At 40.0% G+C, this 25789-nt stretch overlaps 2 protein-coding genes across 2 annotated transcripts in view; both read right to left on the bottom strand.

Annotated features, from left to right (window-relative positions):
* The window catches only part of LOC139590621 (cytosolic phospholipase A2 epsilon-like), a 32895-nt gene extending 31267 nt beyond the window's left edge, over nt 1-1628 (bottom strand). The window contains exons 1-2 of the mRNA XM_071428372.1: nt 1602-1628; nt 1131-1166 (exon numbers count right to left, since the gene is read on the bottom strand). Of these exons, the coding sequence (XP_071284473.1) occupies nt 1131-1166; nt 1602-1628 (63 nt within the window). The remainder of the gene's footprint in view (nt 1-1130; nt 1167-1601) is intronic.
* Nucleotides 1629-7837: 6209 nt separating this feature from the next.
* LOC139590620 (cytosolic phospholipase A2 epsilon-like) lies at nt 7838-25507 on the bottom strand. Its single transcript, XM_071428371.1, has 19 exons — nt 25480-25507; nt 24549-24685; nt 23669-23800; nt 20644-20684; nt 20149-20191; nt 19768-19831; nt 18355-18521; nt 18119-18211; nt 17736-17773; nt 16481-16616; nt 14944-15080; nt 13715-13937; nt 12960-13074; nt 11884-12021; nt 11317-11424; nt 10677-10868; nt 9952-10118; nt 8940-9120; nt 7838-8269 (listed from the first exon to the last, which is right to left on the bottom strand). Exons 1-19 carry the CDS (start codon nt 25505-25507, stop codon nt 8031-8033), a joined length of 2379 nt encoding a protein of 792 aa, XP_071284472.1. The 3' UTR covers nt 7838-8030.
* Nucleotides 25508-25789: the final 282 nt, after the last annotated feature.

The raw sequence follows: 25789 nt of genomic DNA, 5'->3' as shown, positions 1-25789 counted from the left end.
GGCTAGAACTCAAAATACGAATTTTTATTATTCTAGCACACCTCTTAGGGCTGTATCTACAGAGACCTACATCATTTTAGAAGCCAGTTTTTGAAGAAATTCTGCAAAGTCTTTACCACAGCATTTCACTTAGAACAGAGAATATACGTGACTCTCAGGCACAACCAGGCATCAGATACTATCAATAACAGCAAACCTCCACAAGGCAAACAGAATTTACCACCATTTAAAAGATTCTCTGTATCAGTCTGGTTTCCCTATCTGGATGCAAAGCTGGGGAGTGCCCACATCACTGAAGGAGGGGCAAAAGCCCATCTTGCAGACAGATCTCCAAAGAGTTTCAACTGATACTGGCAGCCCCAAACCCACTGCAAATGCCAGAGGACAGCCTCATCCTGCTGTCAATGCCTTTGCTCCCATTCACTGGCTCATAGGAGCTTATCTGATACATTTTCTTTTATGCTAATACCTCTTAACATAAATGTCTGCTAATTGCCCAGCCATTTTTAATTTGCCTGTGCAAAGAATTCGTCCTCAATTCAGCCTTGACAAAACACCTTTTGCTCTTTTTTAGCCTTCAGAGAAGTTTGGGCACTACTCCCACTCTTCCTGGGCTGATAAGATCAAGCTTGTCAGGAGACTGAATTCACCACATTTATTCCACCGTTTTACCTGTGAATGCTGTGCTGCACAGAGAATTGCAAGCTCTAGGATAGACCATCACACTGCAAAGAAAGGCTACAAGGAATACCAGAACACTAGGAAGACCCATATAAAAGCTCTTCTTATAAAGGAATAAACTGTAAGAATATGGGAATATTTCATCCAAAGAAATCAAAACACACAAGAAGGGAGTGATTAAAAATTTGATATAGTTGAAGTACAAACCAGCCCAGATAAAGCACAACACATAAGCATCAGACACCAACAGCAGCCAGACTACTTAAAGCTTATGGAAAGCCATGGCAATACTCCATCTACAGAGCTGAAGCCGCAGCTCAGCTTTTCAACACTCAGCAAACTTTGCAACACAGTTTTCCCCCGAGCCATTGAATTCCTAAAATATTTTCTGGTGATCTACATTCAGCACTGGACAGTATTTAATGAAGGGCTAGCTAATTGCTACCTACCGTTCTCACCGCTGGTGCTGAGGTGCTCGTAAAAGTCTAGGAAAAACAACACAAGGCAAAGTTAAGAAAACTAAGCTACATGTTAAATGCTTACTTTAGGCTGACACGTCAAAACATCTCATATTCAAGGATACATTTAGAGCTATGCTTTTAGCTGCATCATTAAGCGCTTTACCGACCACCATCACAACTCTCTTCCAGCTTATTTCATCTTTTTTACACGAAAGCAGAAGCACAATAAGCAATATTTCTAGCCCTAAAATGTGGCTCGAAAAGACAAGTGTGCCATGAGGTTCTGCAAAAGCCTAGACTAGGAAAGCCATCCTTGCAACAAGATCTGAGGAACAGCAAACTCGATTTCCCTTGACTGCCCATACAACACAAACCACTTGTTCTCCTCAGTGATCAACTTCACTGGAGCACCAGACAATTTTACCCACTTTACACTTGCTATCACCTTGTTTTGCTTACCTCACTTGTACTTAAATTTGATCCCATTGCAGACCCAGTTGCATGTAAGTCCAGTGTTAAAGGTTACTAAGTCGTACAGCTGGCAGGAGCTCCTCATGCAGGTTAGGGGTGGAGGAATAGGGATTTTATGATGAGGCTCTCCTGCCCCACCCCCTGATTATTTCCAGTCATTAGACAGTCACCTCCCTGCTTCCTGCAGCCTATAAGAGCACCTCAACTGAGTCAGCAGAATGAAGAGCAATTCCTTTTCTACCCACTGTGATGTTCAGGGAGGGTGCTGAAGCCCCTTTCTGTCCAGGTATTGCTCTCTTGAAATACTAGTAATGAAAAATTTTGTATTTATGCAACAGCTCTAACCCCCAAGCAAAGTGCTTCTGACTAATTAAATCACAGCTCTCGGAGTATCTCTACACTGCCACCATCATGCTGTAAGGTAGTAGAGATGTCAGCAGCTTCTTTCCAAATGATAAATTCAAACACCTGTAGCAGTCTTCCCATAGCAGCACAGATCAGGCAGGTAAGTCCTGCAGTTCAGCAAGGTAACTCAATTGTGATGCCACAATTGGATGACTGCAGCACTCCCAAAGTTACTTTGAGCATCTCTGTGCTGCATTTAGCAACTTCAACACATGCTGAATGTTCTTTGTCTGGATATTTATTGTATATACCAAAAAAAATGTTAATCCATGTTCAGAAATCTTGCAGTTTGATATTAAATCAAACAAGAGGGAAGGGAGGAGCTATTAGCAGCAGGTGAAACTTGGGAGTGGAAGGGTGAGGCAGGAGAGAGAGTTGTGCTCTCCTGCAGGGCCCTGGGGAGCACAGCAGTTCACCCACCCTCAGAGCTTACTTCAAAGAGGTCTGTGTGTGCTAGCTCTCACAGTAAGTCCAGCAGACACACTGTGAGAAACTCCAGGGCACAAAACCCTGCCTGACTGCTCTACACCCCGGTGTACAGTGACTCACTGCCTTGTAAAGTCTATCAGGGTAGTCCTAAACTAGCATGCATGTGCAGGCTGGTAGATTTTGGAGCATGCAAGAGCAGACTCTGGCTCTACCAGACTCTTTCTGCCCTCTCTGACAGATGATAGGAGGCAGCAGGTACCCAGTCTTGCATCATGAAACTGAAATGATTATTTTAAACCAATCTTACTTGTATTGGTGTTCAATACAAATTCACTTGATGCAGGCAAAGAAAGCAACCTTGTAAACTGCAGCAGATGCCACCTTAGTGCACTCTCCTGTGCTGTGGAGGCTGGTATCAAAATAATTCTGCACAGAGGAAGAGAGGAGGTGTCCAAGGAACGTCACTGGAGTAAAATCCTCTTTTCAGATACAAGTGGCTTCCTTCTATGTTTATGTCTGGTGATAAACATATGTGATGCCTCTTCAGAAGATCTTATTCAAAATACGCAGTGGTACTCTCTGGTGGTTTCCATCTGAAGTATTTAATGGCTAGCTGCTTGCTTCATAGGCACACTTTACACTGTCTTCTCAGAATCAAAGGAAAATGGCTCATAAACATGAATCTACAGCTTCTGAAATGCTCCTTAAACCAAAAGATATTTCCAATGAACATGTGCATCTCTACCCCAAAGACAAAATATCTCCTTGTAACTTCTCTCTTTATATCTGTGTTAAATCCTTAGGAACAAACCCTGGTGAAGCAGTCACAGCTGAGAATCACTTGCTTGCCTTCTCACACAACTAGTTCTTTCCAGCTTCTGAAAGAATGTTCCCTGGAAATATTCCAGTATTAAAATTTAAAGTAGGAAATAATTTTCTTTAAAAACATCTGCAAAACTTCTTCTATCAAAGGAAAGAGGGTAGGATATCCAGCTCACTTTGCCCAAGTTGTCCCAGCAGATATATACACCTATACACATTTATATCATCCCAGCTGTTTCACAGCCAAACAAGACTCCCTGACACTACATTCTCTTACCCATACTGTTTTTAAGATCCATACATGAGACAGCACTTCACAATTTATAAAATTATTCCAGAGTCAGTGCATCTTACCCACTAAATGATTTCCTGATGTTTCAGACTGTTTTCCTCATCTCAAAACAATGTCACCATTGCCATTCCCAAAACATGTTCCTAAATATTTCTCCCTCTCCTGCTCATAACAACCATCAGGTTTTTAGCTGGCATTTTCTCCTTTAACCCCTACCTGTCCACATCACACAAGAAGGCTTTGGAATACACTATGTTTTAAAGACCTGGCAAATTTATGGCAGGCAATCTCAAGAGTTTCTCATTCATGCGGTGAATACCTGATAGAACTAAGCACTGAATGTTCACAACACCTCTGACAGTAAGTCCTTGTCAGCACTGAAAAACTTGATGGCTTATTCACTCATGTCTATTACACCACTTGCTTAAAATAAAAAATCATGAATTTGCAGTTTGTCCCACTGGACTTTTAGAAGTAGAAATGTCCCTAGGATCATAATTTCAAAAATATTACAACTTCCAAGGTCATGTACTATGTTGAGGTTTTTGCAATTTTCATTAGATCTTCCACAATTCAAAGACAATTTCAAAGACAATCATTAAGCATGCATTAAACAAATTCATATCTAAATTTACCCAAAGTCTAAAGAGCCATATATTGCCTCTTTTTAGCAATCACATTTCCACATTAATAATTTTAAATTGCCAGAGATCATCATTTACATACATCCTACTTACACTCTTACTTGGATTTTTGAAGATTAGAGAGACTGTGTAACTGATGACAGAACACTCAACAGTCTCTTTAAAGCTCTGAACAGTAACAAGGAGAATAAAAAGGAAGATGTCATTTTCCTCTGCTATCATGCACTTTCAAGTGCACATTTACATGCACATGATTTTGCATCTATGTATTAATTAAGGCAAGGTGGAGAAAATATATCATTCTGATCTAAACTGGCCAGCTGCAAACGCTAGTTTCCCCTTAATTGTATAATTGATGATTGTATATCTGACTGCAATAGGTCACAGGGAGGAATAACAGCTGCTTTCAATACTCCACAATTGCCTTATGTGCCACTTTGTCACCTTCTGATAATCCAGGACTACAGAAATGTATGACTAATGGGGGACTTCATTTTACTGCAAGTATCCTTGTACCATCCTTGGGATGACAATGGGAGCAGTCATCATTTATACACCCTGAACATAACAAGAAGGGTAAACATTCAAAGCAATGCTAGCGGTGTTAAAAAATGATAGCCAGATGTCACATTAGAAAATAATTACTCAATATTAACAAATTAAGCAATTTAACAAATGTAGTGTCAGATCTGTAGCTTGGGATTTTCCCTGAGCTTTCACTTTGTTTTCCTTCTTTTTGTATAATGCTTCCACAAGCTACAAAATCTACTAAGACCTCATCCTGCCAGTCAAAGAAGAGCAAGCAGCTCAAGTCCACCTCTAGTTACACAAAGACTTGAACTCAATAATCTCCAAAGACAAGGTGTACCATGGATGACAAGCATCACTTTGCTATCCCAAGGTGTTGGACTTCAGACTCTGAAAAACTTAACTTTGACTTGGTAATTTTTGGCCTGAGGTCAATTTCAAGGAACTCTTTGGAATAAAAAACAGAAACACCAAAACCCAAAACCAAACAAAATATTCCCCCTCATATATATATGTATATAACATTCACATTAATATGGTTATTATGTTGGCATTTTATTTTCATGTTTCCATGTACCACACCTTCAAAACACCTGTTTTTCAAAACTCTATAATATTCTTTTATTCATTGGAGAGAGAGATCATGCTTGGTGGAGGATTACATTTTTGCTTGAGACACTATTCTGATTATGACATATATGAAGGAGGGGTTGTGCTTTCAAAAGACTATTGAGAAACTGCATTAAAACAACTCCACATGCCCTTGATATGTTTTGGTGAGATAAAATCTCGCTCCTCCTACTCATTCACATGAAGTAATTGGGCTGCTTTTCCATTCAAAAATCATCGCTAAAGTGTTTGCCCATCTGTTAATATATGCAACCCTGCCTTCAGATTTGTTGCAACAGAATTTCAAATGCAATCCTCATCTCAAAAATCAGTAGCTCAAAACCTTTGTCTCTGCCCCTCCCTGTGCTCTGTAGATCTGAGCATCCAACAGCACCTCTCTTTACCTTTGCAGGAGCACTCAGAGGTTGCCTGACCTTTCCAGGTTCATTCAACACTTCAGGCACTCGTGAAGCAGCTATTTCACTGCCCTAACCCCAACAGACCGCAGGTATGAAGAATACCAGCACCAGCCTGTGTCAGCTAATTGTCCAATAATTAGGCAAGACGCATAGCCCAGGACCTTTACAGGGAAATCTAGAGCCAATTTCAATCTGAACCAATTCTCAGAATATCAAAAAGCCACCTCATATTGCCAGCTAATTAAGGGGGTAACTTCATCTACAGTCAGCCTAAGAGATGTTTGAGCCCTAATAGAGACTGCAAAGATTCACAGCTAATTGTTTTCAGGATCATGACATTACATTCAGCAGAGCTTGTGTGACACAGGTCACAAACAGGTGTTTACCAAAAGAAAAAAAATTGCTGCTGATCTACCTGGGTCATAAATAGAACAATTGCATCAATGCTGAATCATTTTGAAAAATCCAGCTGATATGTCACTGAGCCTAAGACTCAGATCCATCCTTAAAAAATACCACCAGTAATAATGAATGTCTCTGTTATTTTTTGATTAATAGCTGGCAAGCCCCTCAAACAAACATCTCTTCTCCTGTCCTTTTATGCTGCCTTTCACCATCACATCACTGGCAAGATTCTGAATTATCTCTGTAATGTGAACATCATCGATGGTCTTTAACAGAAGCAGCCTTTCCTTCCCCAAACAAGAAATAAAATCAGTCCATTTTGAAGAAAACTCACAAGCCACCAAGGCAAGACCATTAAGCTTGGCTCTTCCAGCTAAAACATTAGTCTCATGCAATGTTAGGTTCTTGGAGCCAGATCCCAACACAAGCACCAGCATCTGTCTGACTTAAGTCAAAATACTGAGCTGCTAAGCTAGACTATTTAGGCAGCCTAAGATTTTTAGTGGCTTTCTAAATAGGCCCAGACTTCTGAAAACAGACTCCCTTTCCTCAGCTCATTCTAAGCCATCCTAATTTTCCAGATCAGCAGCCAAAAGCACACATCATCACCACACCTTGGGTGAGTAAAGCTGAAGGCCCAGCGCCAAGTGTTGCAACCACCAAAACCCAGTGGGTGGAATACACAGGCACATGCTGAACTGCTTATATTCATTCTTCCTGGAGCTCTAGTAATGAAACTTGAAAATCTTAAAAATACTGAAGAGATACTTTGCAAAAGAAAATAATCACATTTTTAAGCCTCCATTTCATTATTGTTTAAAAATATATTCATGAGCATAACTGAGCTGTCACAGTGACACTTCCTTTTCTTCTTTACTCACTGAAAACTATTGCAGTCTTACTAGTGACACATAACATCAAATTATCCTAACCAAGGGCAAGAAAAAAGATGAAAAACTGGCTTTCTGCATAAGAGGGCCAGTGAAACAGAAAGATCTATCAGTAACTGAGGAAAAGGAAAGTTGTTGGACTCGACTGCTTTAGATCTATGAAAAGGACACATGAAGGTTACTGCCAACAGTTTCCTCTTATGAAGGGCGACTTACTGGTTTGATTGATATTGCAGCAAATCTTGACAGACACTGGTGGGGATATCTCCTGTTAAATGAACTGATGCACAGAAAAGGACTGGCTTAGAGGTAACAATGTTATAATGTTATCTCCTGAGTTATCATTCCAGTTACCTGCACCCTTGAAAGCAGAGTTTCCTTCCATTTTTTATTTTCCACAGTTGAAGTGACAGCTTTGCTTTCAATTTTCCTCAAAGGTTATTCACAAAGCTCATTGTTCACTCAATATTGGATTTCAAAAGCATCAAAAGCAAGGTATCAAAAGCAAGGGTAATTTTTTCCAGAACAACTCGCTAGCTGAGCTGAGTCCCTAGAACTTAATAAAACCCCCAAACTTAAATGATTTCAACTACAAAGTTCTTATTTTTAATAAGATTATGCATGGCTACTTAGTATTTGAACAGTAGTTATTACTCTGCCATGCCCCAACAGGGCATGTATATTTTTCCATACAACAATCAGAAAGTTCTAAGAAAGACCAGTTTCTTAGAAATATACTTTCTTAAGAAACCATTTTTCTAAGTACCCTGTTATTTGGATAGCAGTGGGAATAAAACTGTAGCAGCAGCTACACACCAGCCATCTCACTGTTGCAGAAGTCAAAGGAGTTGGTATCACAAATTCTGTTGCCATCACAAGCATCTGTGAGCTTGCAGCAGGTGAATATTTATTAGTCCAGTACCAAAACATTTGTGTCTCTCCTTCTGATGATTTTTTTTTTTCCTAAATACACTTTAAGTGTGTTTACTCGAATTAGGTGATGAATAGTTTTTAAGTTGCTTCTTTCGCTGCACTGCAGTTCGCAGAGCCTGGAGAATTAAGTGTTTGTTATTCAGGATGTTGTAGCTGCACAGGTTAAGCAGCTTGTTGAAATTCTCTTCAGTGTATGTCAGCAGGCCAGTGCCATAGGGAGCAGCACAGTTGGACACATCCACTCTTCCCTGCTCCATCTCTGCGGGACTGCGCTCCACATCTGAAACCAGAGCCAAGCACAGCAAAGGTATTGAGGAAAGTTTCCTGGATCATGGAAAATTAGAAATAATAAAATTGGAGTGGATACATGTATTTGTAAACTGAAACTGAATTTGCCAAGTAGGTTTGTTTTTTTTTCTAGTGAAACAAACATTTCTTCTATTGCTGAACTAAAGGAAACAATCTGGCAACTTTTCATAAATTATAGGTATCAAGGCAGCTTGTTACCCTGGCAAAGCCTTTGCTTCATTAAATGTTTTCAGCACTTTTTATTCTCAATTTTTTAATGTAAAAAATGTAATAGAAGAATTCCAACTTTGTTAACCAAGTAAACATTATATCTCTTCATGAGACTGTGAGGTGACAGCATAAGCTACCAGTGGATATAACTTACTAGCTGTATCCTCTTCTTTATTATCAAAGTTACATGACCTGTTTCAGGTGCCAGAGGGGGTTTCCCTCAAGGTACAGCTTCTCATGTTTTTATTTTTAAACCTCTTCATTCCAATCCTTGATAAGCTGCCCAATACTGTATGCATCACAGCTGGACTGAGACTATAATAACTTAGCCAACTAGGAAGCTTGCCAGTGCCTTGTTTTGGAATAGGAACAAGTTCAATAGATCAACTGGATGAGACAATCTCAAAAAATGATTACTGCTGTCAACGTACTCGGTGCCTTGTATTTTTGGAAGGTATCACACACCAATGGAAAATAGGCCAAGATTGGTGCCTCTAAGCTGTCCTCAAACACATAACACTCCTTCAGGTGCTCCCGGTCTTCCTGGCTCAGCTCTGTGCTGGGGAATGGGATCCCATGCTCCAAACAGTACTCTGAGAATAGGTCCAGTGGCTGGCTCAACAGAGAGGAGAGATGGCAACACAAAGAGAGCTTGAAGTAAGACCACCAAACCACATAATATTTTGCTGCAATAGGCAATCTGAGATTGATTCATATGTTTATAAATAATGCTAACCATGCACTGGAACAAATGTATCATTTTAATTTTAATGTATCCTGGGTAACAGAAATTTGGTTGATTTGCTAACACTCTATATTTTTAAAGCAGGGTTACTATTTACTGAAATGTATATGACATTCAGGTCAATTTCTGTGATTTAGTGAGCACAGTAGAGGATTTGGATAGGGAAACTTTGATTATTTGTGGCTTCTCAGATCACAGGTTCTTAAATATTTGTATTCAGTGTATCTAACTATGTCTTTATGTCCTCTTACAAATAAATTGCATTAATTTGAATCATATAAGCCTGTCAAGGTTTCTTCATTTGCAGAAAATAAAACCCTGACTAAAACTCATGACACCAAGACTCAAATGTAAAAGCAAAACTTGTCATTAAAAAAAAATCAAAATTATGTATTGTATATTAATTGCATTGTAGAAGTCATTTAACTATTGAGGAACTTATTACCAAGACAACATTGAATAGGATATCTTCTGTATGTCTGTGTTCATATGCTTGTCCCAGAAAGACACTGAAAAAAGCTCTAATAAATGCAGTGACATTATGGTCAGAGTTGTGAATAGTACCACTGATATGATCATTTCATTTAATAAAAACCAGACTATTTTCTGGAAGAAAAAAGAGAGAGAGACAAAAAGCTGTGGTGGTAATTCAGCTGCTGGAGTCATACAGATAAAGAATCACTGCTTCAAAACATCACCAGAGTCTGTGATCCTCCGCTGTAATTTAAGTGAAGAATGACATCCACTTTTCTCTCTGGCCTCAGAACGGGTGGGCAGCTGGTGTTGATGAAGAAAGCTGTATCTATCAGCTTGAGGTAGTCACTCATTTCATTCAGCTGGTTGGGAGAAGAATCCAGCACTGTGTCTGAAAGGCCAAAACTTCTATTATTATTATTATTATCATTATTTACAGCAGGCTCAACTCTCTTTTTTCCAAATTAGCATAAAAGAGGAGAAAGAAAATACAATTGATGCATATTCATCTTTGACACAAAGCCCACAGCTACACATTTGTCTTTGACACCATTTTAGTATTTATTTTACTAAATAAATTGCTCAACTCTGAGATCAGCAAGATGGAGCAGTTCTAAGACTCAGCTTCATCCAAAGTGATAAATTACTCTTCTTTCTCAAAATGTGTAAATTTGTGGCTATTTAAATTCCTTGGAAGCTTCAAGTCACTGTTTGATGGCTTTTCCTAGGAAGATGAGAATTCAAGCAAACATGCTGTGCTTCCTCCAAGACAGGAACATGACCAGGAATAAATCATCTAGGGCTTGGCAAAACCCATTCCACAAACATGTTAATCAAATAATATTAATCAAAATTTACCTTTATGATAAAACTTATCAAATATTTTTCCTCAGCAAGTATCAGCCCTCAAATCTCCTTCAAAGATATAACTAAAACAATTTCCAATTACCTTTCCACATGCAAAAGCTCTCATTCTCCAAGTATCTGTTATGTAGCTGCAAACCCTTGAGGAAATTGTGGTAGGTTGAAACCACTGGCCGCCCAGTCATCATTTCTCGAAGAGTTTTGGAAAGGTAACCTTTGGGGATGGATAAGCAGGTTGTTTGTTCATGAGGCTTCTTGGGCAGAGCGGGATGGCTCTCTGCAGGAAGAACAAGAAGAGGGTATGTGTCTGCATTTGGTCAGAGTGTTTCTCTGATGATAATAACAACCAAGCCACCCTGGCTCCCAGCCCCATCTGTGACGGGGTGCACACGTGGACGTGCAGAGTGTTCTGGGCAGTGGGTTTCAGTGTCACATCATCACCTTTTTCTTTCCTGTCTGGCCTCTCCCTCCCCAAAGGGCTTTGGTAACCCTCTCGTGACTAACAAAGTTCCCCAGGGATGTTGCACAGTGAGCAGGACAAGGTTTTTTCCTGTTTTGCAGGACAACTGTTGGTCTCCTGCTTTTCCTTCATTCTCAAGGACTTGGTGTCCCATAAGCCAGAAATAGGACACAAAAACAAACCCTTTACTAAATGTCAGGTTTCACATTTCAGAGAGGTGTGAAGAAAACGCAGATGCAAGAGAAAAGTAATCTGAAGAACTAACCAATGTCATGCTCAGTGTCTCGAGTCCATCTGTGCCAGAAGTGTTCTGAATGACCCGAGAGGTAGACAGCATCCATAAAACTCTGGGAAAATATATTGCTCCATGTGCCTTGAAAGTTAAAAAAAAAAAAAAAAAGGCTCCATACTTAATATTAGTTTGAATATTTAGAGCACAGCTATGGCAACACACCTGAATCCACTCTCTGTTCTAGTTATGAAATACTATGAATTTTCCTATAACTATCAAATGCCACGCCATTCCACACAATGTCTGGCTTACGACCAGGCCATTTTCGAAACTTGGATGTCTATAAAAGTCAGGCTGTGAGTTTAAATACTTCAGATGATCAGTTTGTGTGTGGGCATGCATGAGTTCTGTTTAGGTCATTCTGCAAGCAAATTAGTCACATTTGCCTCAAAAATTGGTTTCCTCTTTTATCACATTTGGCTGGTTCATTTGAGATTGAAATCGTATCAGATACATTCTCTGGTGTACTAATACTGCAACTTGCAGACCACCTCTGTGTAGCCAGCTCTTAAGGTGATGTTTTCTTAAGATAGTAATTACCTTCCAAGAAGCAGATGTGGGATTCTGGGATCTTCTTCATCCGGCGACCCATGAAGAACTCACTACCAAAATCCTCAGAGCGAACAAAGGCCCCATATTTCAGGAGACCCACCTCGTAAGGTGTGAACTCCACCCACTCTGCAAATAAGACAGCAGATTTATTGCAACCACATGTAAAAATCAGCTTAGAGATTCAGAAGCTGGAAGAACAAGGCCTACAGCTTCGCCATGGTGGTGACAGACAGTTCAAACCACCATGATTTGAAACAAAAAGGTGCCCTTCAACATACATGAATGCAAAATCTAAAATCATTTCCTCTTCCAAAATCCATTCAGCCTGGGATTCAGGTCCATTTCTAAGAAGCAAAACCTGGGGCTGAAAGTCCACTGATTGCTAAGGCCCTGCACACAGTGTGGCATTTTGGGTTCCTCTGAGTCAGCAATGACACCAGCTACCATTCATTCTAGAGACTCTCATAATCACTGCCTTGAGGATAAAAAACTCTGACCAAATCCCCTCCCCACACAGAAACCTTGGCTGGGTGCACTGGGACTGCAACTGTGCCTAGGAGCAGATAACCAGGTCCAGTTGCAGGATCTCCTGCTTCATTTGTGCTGGAAATGGTATGGGAAGAGTGATCAGGATCACTGACCGGAGCACAGAGCCCTGCCCCTCCTCAGATCCTTCTCTGGCTGCTGGGATCTGACTCCTGCTCTCACCCTTCTCCACCTCTCCTTTCTCCTCCCTGCCTTGCCCTCCTCCCCACTCTTCACAGCTCTCTTGGACTATGCTGCCTCAGCAGAAGACCCAGCAGCTGAAAGGGGCTGTGCAGGGTAGGTGGGGATGAGAGAGAAAAGAGCAGCAGTTGTGGCTCTCAAGGCTGCCAGCAAAAAGCATCTCCATGCCCCCACTGAGCAGTGTCTACAGCACAGGTATCTCCCTTCCACAGAAGACAGAGGAAAAGAAATTATTTAAAAGATTTTTTGGCTTGGACTTACAGGAAAAAGTTTTGGCATTCAATCAGCCTTAAAAGGAAACTCTTCAGAGTTATAAGACGATGTATGATAATCTATACCTTTAAAATCCAAAGTGCTAAAGTCATCCTTGACATTGAGGGACAGGTATATGGGGAGTGGATTCTGCCCCTGATTGACTGCTAGTTGTTGATCGGAGAGTTTGTGAGTACTTCCCTGTTTACAAAGAGCAAAAGTAATTGTAAAAAGATGAACATGATGCATGGACTTACTACAATATCTAAGCAGGAACTATCAGTGAAGTATCTGCTAAACCTCAGCAGGTTTTGTTCTGTGTACTTTAGCTGTTTGGCCACACAAGTGTGTGCATGAGTTTTCTGCCATGAGCTTTCACCAAGACATTGTGCTTATGGGAGCTTTGGCAAGGGGGACAGGGCAAAAATGCAAGAAATATGTCTGTACAGTCACTGGGATATGACTTGCTTTAAGGAAAGAAAGATATTTAGTCAACCTGGACCCATTTCCTTCCATACTGCTTATGGATATACATTGGTATGCCTGAACTTAGCTCTGTCACAGCCTTGTCTCCTCTGGGTGTTACTAGAATTATCACCTGACCTGAACCCCAAACTTAAAGATGGAAAATCAGTTTCCTTAACATCTTGAATTTTTGCATGCTCTGACACCTCTTCTAGATGCTCACACTTTAGGGTTACTTCATTACTTTTATTCTAAAAAGCCAAATATTAAGTCCTTCAGGTGTTTTCAGAGCCTTTTCTCTAACTGAATCAACAACCTTAGACATGGGAAGTTAGAAATCCTGTGAAATAAGAGGGAGAGAAAGAATATAAAATACCTGATGATGTAGCATACAATCAATGAAGAGTCCCCATAAATCTGTAAAGGACACCTTGTGCCCCTCTTGCTTTCTCTCACAAAGCTCATTTTCATAGTATTTCATATGATCCAAAGAGAAACAGTGCAGCTTGCTCTTGGTCACATGTTTCCTGATATCACCAACTGGCCCTCTGAGATCCTTTTGAGACCAATTTGCATCTTCATATAACTTTGACATGGTCCTGGATAAAAGAAAGGTACTCAGGTTCATCACAGGGCACATGACAATTCATTAGCCTCTAACACACATAAGCGTTTTGTTTTAGGCTACACGAGGTTCTTGCCCTCCAACTTTTACTTGGAAGAGCATTTCAAAGCTGAGGCAGAGTTTAGACTGTGTAATGATTTCTTTTTTTTCCCTGCACAAATACATTTAAAATCATCCTGGCTTGTTTGTATTTCAGAATCAAAAGAGTAATAAAGCAACACTTATAACTTAACTCGAGCTTTTGCTAGAATTACCCTTTGATTGTCCAAGCCACCTCTTCTGTCTGAGGCCAGTTCCCTCAGATGGGTCAGACAGTCTGTGAAATGTTAAGCTGGAGTTTAGCAGTGACTATTGCCCTGGCAAGTGTGAGAGCCCTCCTTGGGTGTGCAGCAGGTGGGCATCTCAGGCTCTAGGCACACATAAGGACAGCCTAGAGCTGCCTGTACCCAGGGCTCAAGCAGATTCCAGTCATTCCCTCTCATCCCCACCCCACTTGTTCTAATTCTGTCTCACATACTTTTAGAGCAGCCCTTCGGAGGCAAAATGTTTTAAATACCCTCAACCCCTCCTAGTTTGTGCAAGGCAGTCACCAGTGAGTGCATGACTGACACTCTTGAGCGTTTCTCAGGGCTATTCTTTAAAAGTCTGCTTTCTGGAGACAAGTAAGAGTTGAGCCAGACAAATATTACAAAAGGACTTTTGAAGAGTTGCATGCAACAAGATAACAAGTTACAGGCAAACCATCCTGGCTTGTGCTCTTTTCTTTTGCTTCTGTAAACACTTCAGTGCAGTTACAGAAATACTGTCATTCTCATTAGATTTGTTTCTTGTAGGAGGGCAGTACTGAGTGATCCCATGAAACAAGTCCAAAAGGAAGCAAAGTGCCCACATCAAGCTGAGTAAATTCATCAGCAAGGCAAAATTGTTCACCAGGTTATCACTGCTAACAAAAACATAAGTACAATCCCAGCTCTCCTTACCATGTTGTGGCAGATAAACCACTGATATATGACACACAGTCCAAAACACCCAGCTCCTGGAGAGCCAGGAGGCTGCCAAACATTGCTGTCATGGATCTCACTCCCCCTGCTGCCGTCACCACTGCCACCACGGGCACCTGCTCAACACACAGAGACAGGCACAGAGTCACTCATCACCATAGGAAATACAGGAATGATGGCCATGCAGAAAAAAAAAGTAACAGCAACACCTGGTTTTGATAAATTCACCCTCTTCTTCAGGGCAGTGCCTAGGTGTGAATTTGAGCTGTGTAAACTTTGGTGGAATTTAGCATACGCTGAAAGCATTTTCCTGGTCAGTGATGCTTTGGAAAGCCAGAAGCTATAAGTAGAGTTGGTGTGGGGAAATATATTTTCAGATTTTCTCAGTGTATTTAATTTTTCCTCAGCTCTTTCCCTCAAAACACCTTTTAAAGCTCTCGGTATAGCTAAGGTCAGAAGAGCAGCACAAAACCTGCCTGCCTAATTTATTCTTCTTCTAAGTATAAATACAACATTTGCTATTCTCCAGGCAGATAGTGCCCAGCTTTATAGGTTTATTCTAACACCCTCTTTCCAACGCAGATTACCTCTACCTTCCCTGATATCAGTGCTATATGTAATTTAGTTTTACTTTCCTCAGGAATGCATCAATCTTGTTATCCTTCCTCACTTTTCTGTATGGTAAAAACTGATACAACAGACATTCAGTTTTAGGAACATATGATGCCATTACCTTTAATCTTGTCTTCACTGTATTTTACCATCTACTTGTGGGTTTGGGGGGGGGGGGGTATTAATTTGGCTCAAACCCCCCTTTATTCTCATTTAATGACAACAAGTCCTATTCTACGTGTTACTTAAGTTCATGAGCACTTAGACTTTGTTTAAAAAGTGCTGTCCTGCACACATCATAAAGGGCTGGGTGTGCTGGGAACTGAGCAGAGCAGTGGAGGAAATACCCCACAGGCACATTGTCCCAGACTCTTGCCCCAAGCACCACAGCCCTATAAGAGATCATTGTCTTCCAGTAACAGAGCAGCTCCCTCTGACTTCAGGGATCCCCAGAAGAGAAGCAAGCAAGAGGTAACACCAAAAAACACACAAGACAGATGCTACTGTACTAGTGTGCTATGGGAGAGTTGCAGCCTTCCCTGTGAACCTTGTGGCAGCAGAGAAGAGGTGCCAAAGAGGAGAAATGGTCTCAGTTTAAGCAATCAATTTTCACCAGGTTTGGTTTTACACACCAGCATGTCAGCAAATACAGCCTTTGGCTGCCCCTGAGGGAGGACAGAGGTTAGCAGAGAATAAAGGAGCTATAACTGGCCTCCTAAAAGTTCCTCTTTCATCCTCTGTGCCAAAAATTTGGATACAGTCTTAGGTGCAAGTGACAATCTGGCCGATACTATTTAGTGTAGAATATGTGGAAGGGCTGCATGGGTAGTCATGCAAGCACATCACATCCACTTCTCTCAAAGTGGGTCATTACTTCGAGTTCCCAAGGTGCTGTCCCACATACCTCATCCTCCTGCAGGTCTTCATCTAGATGAAGAAGATTTCTCAGGGCAGCAGCAACCACCTTCTTCCTTTTGTGGATGAAATTCTGCTCCTCCACACAGAGACCAAACCCCAGCCGCAAATCCAAATCCTTGCAACTACAACACACGAACAGCACAAGGGATTACCTGCAACCATTTCAGTTGGAGACACTCAGCAAAACCAACAACAATAAACCAGTTTAAAGAAATTATACTTCCATGTACATGAAAGTCCCCCTACATAAATTAAAGCAGGTATATGGATATCCTATGTGCTGTATTTGTGCCTTCCTGTGGAGATTTTAGACCAGAATTATGTCCTGAAGAATTTCATGCAATCATAAGGAAGTCAAATAAATAAAATCAAGTTATATCACATTGAACTCTCGTATTTGGACACCTCTTCACGTTCTCCTGCTGTGCATGTGTTTCCTGAAGCACAAAGGGGGCCAAGTAGTTATTTAAACTTAATACACTTTAGTTTAAAGAGCCCTAATACCGAGTTAGGCTTATCTCTACAAAGAATTTGTGCTCTGAGTCAGAAGGTGTCTCTTAAATTTATCCCTTCTGTACATTATCATAAATATCATGTACATGATTCATTTTATGACCTTTATTTTCACAGGGTTCCAGTTTCAAAGGTTTTTTCCAGGGGAAAAAAAACAAACCCCACAGAAACTTCTCTGTCTCTTCTCTGGATATTATTCAATAAAACCCTCTGCTTTACCTTCTCCTGTGACTAAGGAGTTAGCTTGCAATGGAGCTAACTTATCAACAGGGGGTAATGTTGTCCTTCAGAAAATCTCAGCAAGCCCAGTCAATAAATAAATTATTGTCCATGTGTTTCATTGAAAAATGACCTGTAGAGGTCTTGTAAATGCATAAAGGTGTTAGACACGTTAGAAATCTGGTATACATAAATATGTACTTATTATAGATAAAGGTTACAAGACAGAGGGATATTTAGGTTACAAAGCATCAGCATTAGGAAAAATATTGTGCTGGTTTATACCCCATAACTAACTACCACCTATCCTATTCTAAATTCTTACCAACCAATTTAAAAGCTTTAAAAGCTTTAAAGCATTTTATTAACCATTCCCCATATTTCAGCCATCTTTATTTCCTGTTTTGAAATGAGCTACTTTAAGATGTAGCTTCCTATCATCTAACAATGATATTATGAAAGAAGAGGAGGTGACCTAAGTAATCATTCCAAAGCAATAAAAGATTTACCTATTTTCCTCATTCACAGACACTTCATAAGATTCCCCCTGAAAATCAATAATGAAAGCACTATAAATTTTAAATAGAATTGTAATTTTGTAGAAGTAGGTTTTACAGTATTAGCAATTATTCACATATATAGTATAATGATAAATTTTTGGCCTCCTCTCAAGCATTCAGCACACAATCTTTTAAACTACTTTTAAAGCAACCAGAAATTCTGAATATCCTATTTTCCCTACAAATCATAGTTATATTTCTAAGTGTATGCAGAGCTAAGCATACAAATAACTCGCTAATGCATTTTTAGTAACAAAATTACATGACCAGATATCACATATATACAGTTTACCTTGTTGAAAGAATTCCAAATACTGTCAGAGGATACTCACTCTCATCACTGTCACTTTCTTTCCCAAGTCCAGAGAATGGAGAGGCACAGCCAGGGGACTACTTACATCCATTTCCCTTCTACCTGAGCCAGGCTGATTTAAAGAGGGGGAAAAAAAATTATAAGAAGAATATTATTTATAGACTCTAGACACAGAAATACCAGAAAAGGGTTAACTCATGATTCTTCTCCCAAAATTTAGGTTAGGTGTTATCACCATCCATTAGCAAAACATACACAACAGAAAAAATGCTCCTTTGGCAGAGTCATGAGCAGTCTGGGTTGACTGTGCTTGATGTAGTGGAACCTGGTGGTTTCACTGCTTCCTGGTCTGGAGTGAGTACCTATGGAAATATCCTGGGTTTCTTCATAGGATCCTTTCATTGTGAAGGTGAAATCTCTCCCTAAGAACAAGAAGCAAACCACAGGGAGATGTTAACTGTGCCTAGTCCTGAAATTAGCAAATAAAAGTGCCCCAAGTGACATTTCAGCCTTAGTGATGCAGGCTAAGCTAAAGTTAATTTGGACCACAATGTTTTCCTTCCACTGTGACTAGTGTGCAGCACCCGGCCCTTGAGTTCCCCTGGACTGCAGGGGCTCAGAACTGACCAAACCTCAAGTCTGCAATACTCAGACAACAGATCCCAAAAGCTGATGGCAGAGTCTGGGCTGTCATCCCTGACTCCTAGAGGCCCAACCCTCCATCCACTGAGAAATGCAAAGGCACCTGTTCTGAGTATTTCACCAGCCTCGAGGGGAATTTTTAGCAGGCACTTTGTACATTATTGTTTGTGTGAAAATGTGTGTGAATTGATTTGAATACCCCATACCAGGTGTAGTATGCATGTTACCATCCTACATTCATAATTAAGTTATTTATTGTTCTACTTATCGTAAATCCCATTGAATTTCTTTGTAAATGCTAAATTATGGGATGATTGAGTACTGCTGAATCCTTTAGACAAAGGATCAAGTCTGAAGGTAAGTTTGGCAAGAGGGCCCACTCTGAAACTCACAACTCTGTGAGGATCTTCACTCCTGGCACCCTTTCCTTTTCCCTCTTTATCCTTTTGCATCCCTGGTCTCTATATAAATCATTCTAGATTTATTCTAATCTGAATTTTCTTTGCATGTTTCGTGCATTTAGTAATAGAGCAAACCTTGCCATCAAACTTTGTCACATTTTTACAAACTTATATTAAACCTACACTTGCTGATACCTCTGCCAATGATTAAGTGACCTAAACCATTTGTGACACCCTGCCAAGTGACAGAGAGCATGTGTTACACTTTTGGATGCCTCTGGCAGCATTTACATCCCCTGAGCTTTCACTGAAGTCTTTCTCCTCCTGAGAGTTGTGTCACCCTTCTTTTAATTTCTGTTTTCACCAGAAAACAGACATAAAGGTATTTCAGTTCCATCCACACCACAGTGCTGTTTCCAGATCTCCCAGCCACCTCCACAGTTTCTCTTAAGCTACAGAGTCATGTCTTCTTCTGAGGACTCTCACTATTAGCAAGTAGGTAATTCAGGAAATACCCAAGAAGCCCTGATGCAAACAGAGACTAAAACAAACCAAATGCTTATCTTGATTCAGCTACATTTCCCATAGCAGAAAAAGCAGCAACAATTTAAATCAGCAACCTCACTTTTGTAAGAGCTCTTCTTTTTTGTTTCATTCACATGTACTTCCAAACAGGAAACTTCACGAGACTGGAAGAGAGAAGCAATAAAACCACTGGTCACAGAAACAGTTCTGGATTCTCATGAGGTTCTAGGGGTCCTGTAGAAACACAATGCTTGGCCATGATGGTCTGTGAATGTGAATAATTTGTAGAAACTGAGTATCTTGTATAAATCTTGCGAGCAGTACTGTGGTTAAGGAAGCCAAAATAACTGGAGATCTGTCATTCCATATAAATACCATTCAGTCCCCAACAGTTAACACAAGAAATTTTTCTCCCAATCTTCCAACCGCATCCTTCAATTCTGCCCCACCATAAGATTAGCAAACAAAAAAAAAATATTACCACTAGTACACCATTAGTAATGATCTTCTCAGATACACCTGGTCTGAAAAGCAAAACCGAAAAGATTTATTTAAAAGTGTGTATTTAAGCAATAAACTTTCAAAAGCACAGTTCTCTGAGCTCAGTTTTTCCATCTGGCAAGTAACATCAGCACTTCTGTCCTTCCCCTCTATCTTGCAGCCTCTGCCAGATCACATCCCATACTTTCCCAAGATGCTCCTTCCTTCTTATCTCTGCTGAGGAGTATCATCTCTCCTTAGGCTGAATCAGAAAATAAACATTCATTCTCAGCTATAAAGAGTAAGTGAGACTGTCACTCAAATTTAGGACAGAAAAGCAATAATGGGGAAGATGCTGAGATGAGGTGTGTGAGCTCAGGTACATGGAGCCGTGTCCCAAGTGCTGCATTACTACTCTCTAAAATGCAGTTTTCTGATGACAAACTCTACAACATTTATGTTTTACTTACATATTTTCCAGTAGAAATTTACTTACATGTTATCCAGTAGAAATTCCACTTCTAGTTCTTCCTGATTCTGAAAACAGGACTTTTTTTAAATTTATGAATGAAGAAATATTTTCCTCTGATATGACTCTGACAATTTATTTATAACTCTCTTTCCCTTCCCACACCCTGTACATCATAATATAAACAGATAGAGATTTCTGTGGCAACACTCTGATTTCATCTCTCCACTGCTCTACTGTTTACAAACCAGCTGTACCATCACAAGAAAGAAAATATTAAGTAACATTGAATAGGGAGCAAGGGTCCTATTATTAATTAATTAGTAGGATAAGACATGGGTCAATCAATGCTGAGAAAGAGAAGAATGGCAGGTGAATGATGTAGGAAAACATAATTAAGAATGAATGGACTTAGTGCAGTAAAAAGATACGGAGTATGCCTTGGTTAAAACAAAAGAATTCACAGAATAAAGTCATTAAACATTAAAAAAGGCTGGGAGAAGGGACCAGCTTGAAAAATAAAATCTGCCAGGGGAAGGGAAGAAGAGAGAAGACTGAGGCTGTAAAGGGGAATCAGGGAAAGAGATGAGGGGAGACAAATCAAGAGGAAAAGAGACAGGAAAAGTACAAGAATGAAGCAGCAATAGCGCAATAGCACACCAACTGCATAAAAGAGACTGAATAACTGTACTACTCCAGCCACTTGCTATGGGATACAGCCAATCCAGGAAATACCAGACTAAAAAAAAGTATATCAGAGAGATCTTCTGGATCACCCATAGGGAGGAAAACACTTGTTAACAGTGATATAAATCTCTTTCTGGCAAGTGATAGTAGCATTTTTTAATTTATATTCAGAATAGCTAACATTTATTGACAAATATCCCTTCTGTCGAGCTGCACATCATATTTTAACATTGTGAATTGACTGTGAAAAACATGCCAAATCTGATAATGCAGCTGCCATGGGAAAATCATCTTTACAGTAAAGGTGCAGAACAATTTTGTATTTACTAGTTTACATCAGTAAATGAAACGTCTCTGATGGCTTCTCTGATAGCTGCATCTGGGGCATGTAATGCAGGAGCAGGTAGCTATGCTTGCTAATTTCCTCCAAAGTCTCTATTTCATGAGAATTATAGTGGTTGCAAAGTTGTAATAGAAGGCTGGTGCACAGATTTTAGAAACCAGTCACCTTACACAGATGCAAGACAGACTGTACCAAATATTTAATTATGCCCAGACTGTATGATCCAAACTAACTGATCCTCTGTTACAACTTTGTCCAAAGAACAGCAGAAACAAGGTTCAGAAGAACCTGGCTCATACCATCTGCCCAATTCTGCTTGCCTTATGTTCCTACCCTTCTTATGCTGTTTTACACTCACACAAGTTACATTTCTAGTAAGTCCCACTCACATATTTGTGGCTGAAAAATCCAGAGCATAGCAATGGAAATACTTGTTAGGTCACAGAGAGCATGAGGCACAGCAAAGCAACCCTGCTGCTCTGACATCACCCATCTGACCTCTTCAGCCCTCCTTCTGAAATACCTTGGTAGATTAAAGAAGTCATTATGGGCAGAAGCGGCACTACAGCCTGTTATTAAGATTGCCCAGCCTGTTGCAATACTAAGACACTTTCAAAAAAATAAAATAACCCAAAGTCTTCTGAAAATCCGTATAGAGACCATGATCTGTGATGCCTCATGGGGGCCTGATTCATCACAAACTGAAGAAGGACAGCTTGACCAGGATGTTCCTGAGACAGCTCACCTGGTCTGACCCCCACCACTTCCACCTTGCTCATGGGCTAAGACAGCTCTACACATGCCTCAGAGCAAATTCAGAGCTTGAATCACACCTGGCATTATCTCAGTCACATGAGGGATTTTCTGAGGAAGGCTGTAGCCAGCTGGAACAGGTTTAATAAGCAGTCCTCAGTAAGGATTGGTCTTCTAAAAGAGTAGTTAATAAACCTCTTCAAAGCAATAGGAACATAAAAAACAGGCAAGAGTGTTTTCCAAAGAGCCTGACTGACACAGTGGTTTAGAAATAAATGGAGCATACCAATTCCTGGGAACCGTAAACTGAAACTCTTGGCAAAGTGTGAAAAAGCCCTGAAGTTGTTGAAAAAGTTGAAAAAACAGTTGAAAAAGCCCTGAACTACACCCTCCAGAGAAGGTGTTACATTGTGCAGAAGGAAATCTGAGTACATATTTGGCTCTCTTTGAAGATGAGTGTGATTTCTCCACCTCTCCTCTCAGCAACTTCGTCCACTCAGTGTTTCATAAGATACTCTGTATCTTTATTTTGGTTGTTTATACAACTAAACACTGTATTTTTGATACACACGCAGCAAATAAAACTCTTACTCTTCTTCACTCACTAAGAAAAAAAGATAAAATACTGATTATATTCTCATTCATGAAGGCCTACCTCTCCTGTGCTGGCTCAGCTCCTCTAAAATAAATTTGTAGCAAAGGAGCATAAGTAGACTTGCTGAGATTTTTTTCTTGAAGTCGTTTAGTGGAGGAGGAAAAAAACCCGAAGAGATTATCACAAGAATTAAATGCCTTATTTAGAGAGCACATTATCTGAAAGAACTGGCCAAAATCCCCAGTGAAGCTGAGAGGAGATAGCCCTAGTGAGCTACTGGCCAAAGGGTAAGAGCAACTGCCTGGAAACAAGGACAGGTTTATTCCCACCCCTGCTCTGTCAATCTCCTACAACAGAAATGAGAACTCCTAACCAGCAGCTTCTTCATTTTTGACTCTTTTTCTCACTGATTTTTCAAAATATAGTTTTGAAATTAAAAAAAAAAAAAAAAAAAAAAAAAAAAAAAATTAGGAATACTAAAAGTATTTTGCATCTTATTCCAGTCACAACAGGGGGTGTTTGTGACCCCTCTCCTAAAATCCAAGCATTCAACCTTTTTTAGTAACATCCTCTTAAACTAAGTCTTTGTGTGTGAGAACCAATTTAACGTTCAATAGAGGTAGCAACTTGAGACAAAATTCTAATCAAGAGTATTATTTTCCCTAGCCCCTCACCTCTGGATTCAACTCAAAACTCAGGTGAACTTTTTCTCCAGGTTGGATTTTAGCCACATCAAAGCGAACAGTCATAAGATGGTCATCTGGCGTAAAAGTGTCCTCATCACAGACTGTCAGCTCCAGGATGTTCTGAGCAAAGAGGCAGAGAAGGATGTAAATCACATGTTCTGGGACTACTGAGCCCAAAAGGAAGGTCCAGCAAGAGCCAGCATTCAGCCCTCATGTCCATGTGGACAGACTCCTGTGATAGCACAGAGCTCAGCTCACAGCCCAGAGAGCAGAGTCAGGGACTAACCCTAAAGATGTAAATCAGATTTGGCAACCAAAAAGAACTCCAAAAGAAGAGGAAATATAAGGGACATAGATGATGGTAACATGCACCAGACAGAGCAGAGGTTACACGCACTGTTCTTCAGATCGTTTGTGGATTCAAAATCACTGCCTTGAGAAATCTTGGCATTTTGTCAGAAAGTAACAATAAAGGGAAAATTCTTAGCCCTTTAAAATGAAAGTTAAAGCACACTACCAATCTCTCAATAGGATTGGATCCCTTAACAGTTCCTCAGGGCTCAGGTTACCATGAGAAGATGCAGCTCTAGTAAACTATGAGAAACTGATCCAGTTTGGACTTTGTATCACTTTCACTCTGTTTACCTATTTCTGCTAACTCTATAAACACTTTAACAGTCTTTTACAACTGTTCTGGGACACAAAGAAGCATTCAACATTATTCCAGATATTCCACAACCTTATGAGCTTAAACTACTTCTTTCAGTCAGGTTATCCATGTAAGTCTCAAGCCTTTCAAAAAGAGTTTGCCCACAGCAGGTGAAGATGCCCCCTTTAGAAAGCACTTGCTCACTGTCACAGATCCCACCTTTACTTCACTCTGTATCATGAAGTGGAAAGTTTCATTCCAGACAGGGTTTCTGCAGTTGTGTACAGTTCTTGTCTGGGCTTCCTGACATGAAGCTGTTGGCAGCCACAGCTTGACATAACAATCAGTTTGGCTCCCTGTGTTGACAACAAGTTGCACAGTTACTACAGCAGTACTTTGTTATTATTTGATTTGCCCAGTCAGGGAAAGAAAAGATTAACCTCTTGGAGACCTAGATGTTTCATTAGACCCAAAAAAACTATTCTGGGTTTAGAGTTATTTAACTTTTCTATTTAGATATCAGTTTCAAAAAAGTCAATTTTAAACCACTAATTCTATATGATAACAAGAGCCAAAGTATTTTATTTCAACAGTGCTGAACTAAGTACTCTGGCTCTTGTGATTTTTTTAACTCCTATTTTCAAATACTTGCCACTTCCCAAAAAAATTCATGTACAACTTCACTTCTTCAAGTGGCACTTTTCAAAATTAAATGGAAATTTTAGTTTGGAAGATTTTCATCTATTTGTAATGCTGAAGTCATCCAACACCAACAGAACAGTGAAGAACACAAATACAGCAACATCCAAAGCAACTAGTTTGATTTCTCCTGTATCTTTCACAAAGATGTTCCTTCCAAAAGGAAACTGGGCAACCTGGAAAAAGGGGCACTGAAGAGTTAGGAGAAAGGGAAATATCACAGAGCAGCTGATAAGGGAAGGACAACTTCTTCAACACAGAATTTCTAGTCTATTTCCTTTCTGATTTTAAGTGTTTTCTAAATTATTTTGAATTTAAATGAAAATAAATACAACTTCTTCACCCAACCCCCCCTGAAATATTACTCCAAGCAACAGGTGTACAAGAGCATTAAAATCAGGTGAGAGTAATTTTCTTGCTAAGCTATAAATGTGTCATCAGAGATACTTACCCAGATCTGCTTTGCGGAGATTTCTCATGCCGATAATTTTTACAGAAAGCCAGCACAACTGAGGCACTTCTGGCTGCAGAACAATGAGAAAGATACCTCCATTATTACCAATTAACTCAGATATAAATAACATTGTTTATCCTTCGACACCAGAAAGGCCAATCTATCATTATATTGCAGTGAATTTGATTTTAACTATTTAAGACATTTTCTGAGAAGAAATACTTTCTTGTGATTTGACATTGAGTAGAGATAGCCTGTCATTCACAGCTAGGGCCTACTTTAATCAAAATGAAACCTCATTAATACA

Source organism: Agelaius tricolor, unplaced genomic scaffold (assembly GCF_023055355.1).
Source record: "Agelaius tricolor isolate 1412-34295 unplaced genomic scaffold, bAgeTri1.0.p SCAF_5, whole genome shotgun sequence".
NCBI classification, from domain to species: domain Eukaryota; kingdom Metazoa; phylum Chordata; class Aves; order Passeriformes; family Icteridae; genus Agelaius; species Agelaius tricolor.
Note: the sequence above shows the minus strand (reverse complement) of the source record. Positions and strands in the feature narration are given on the sequence as shown.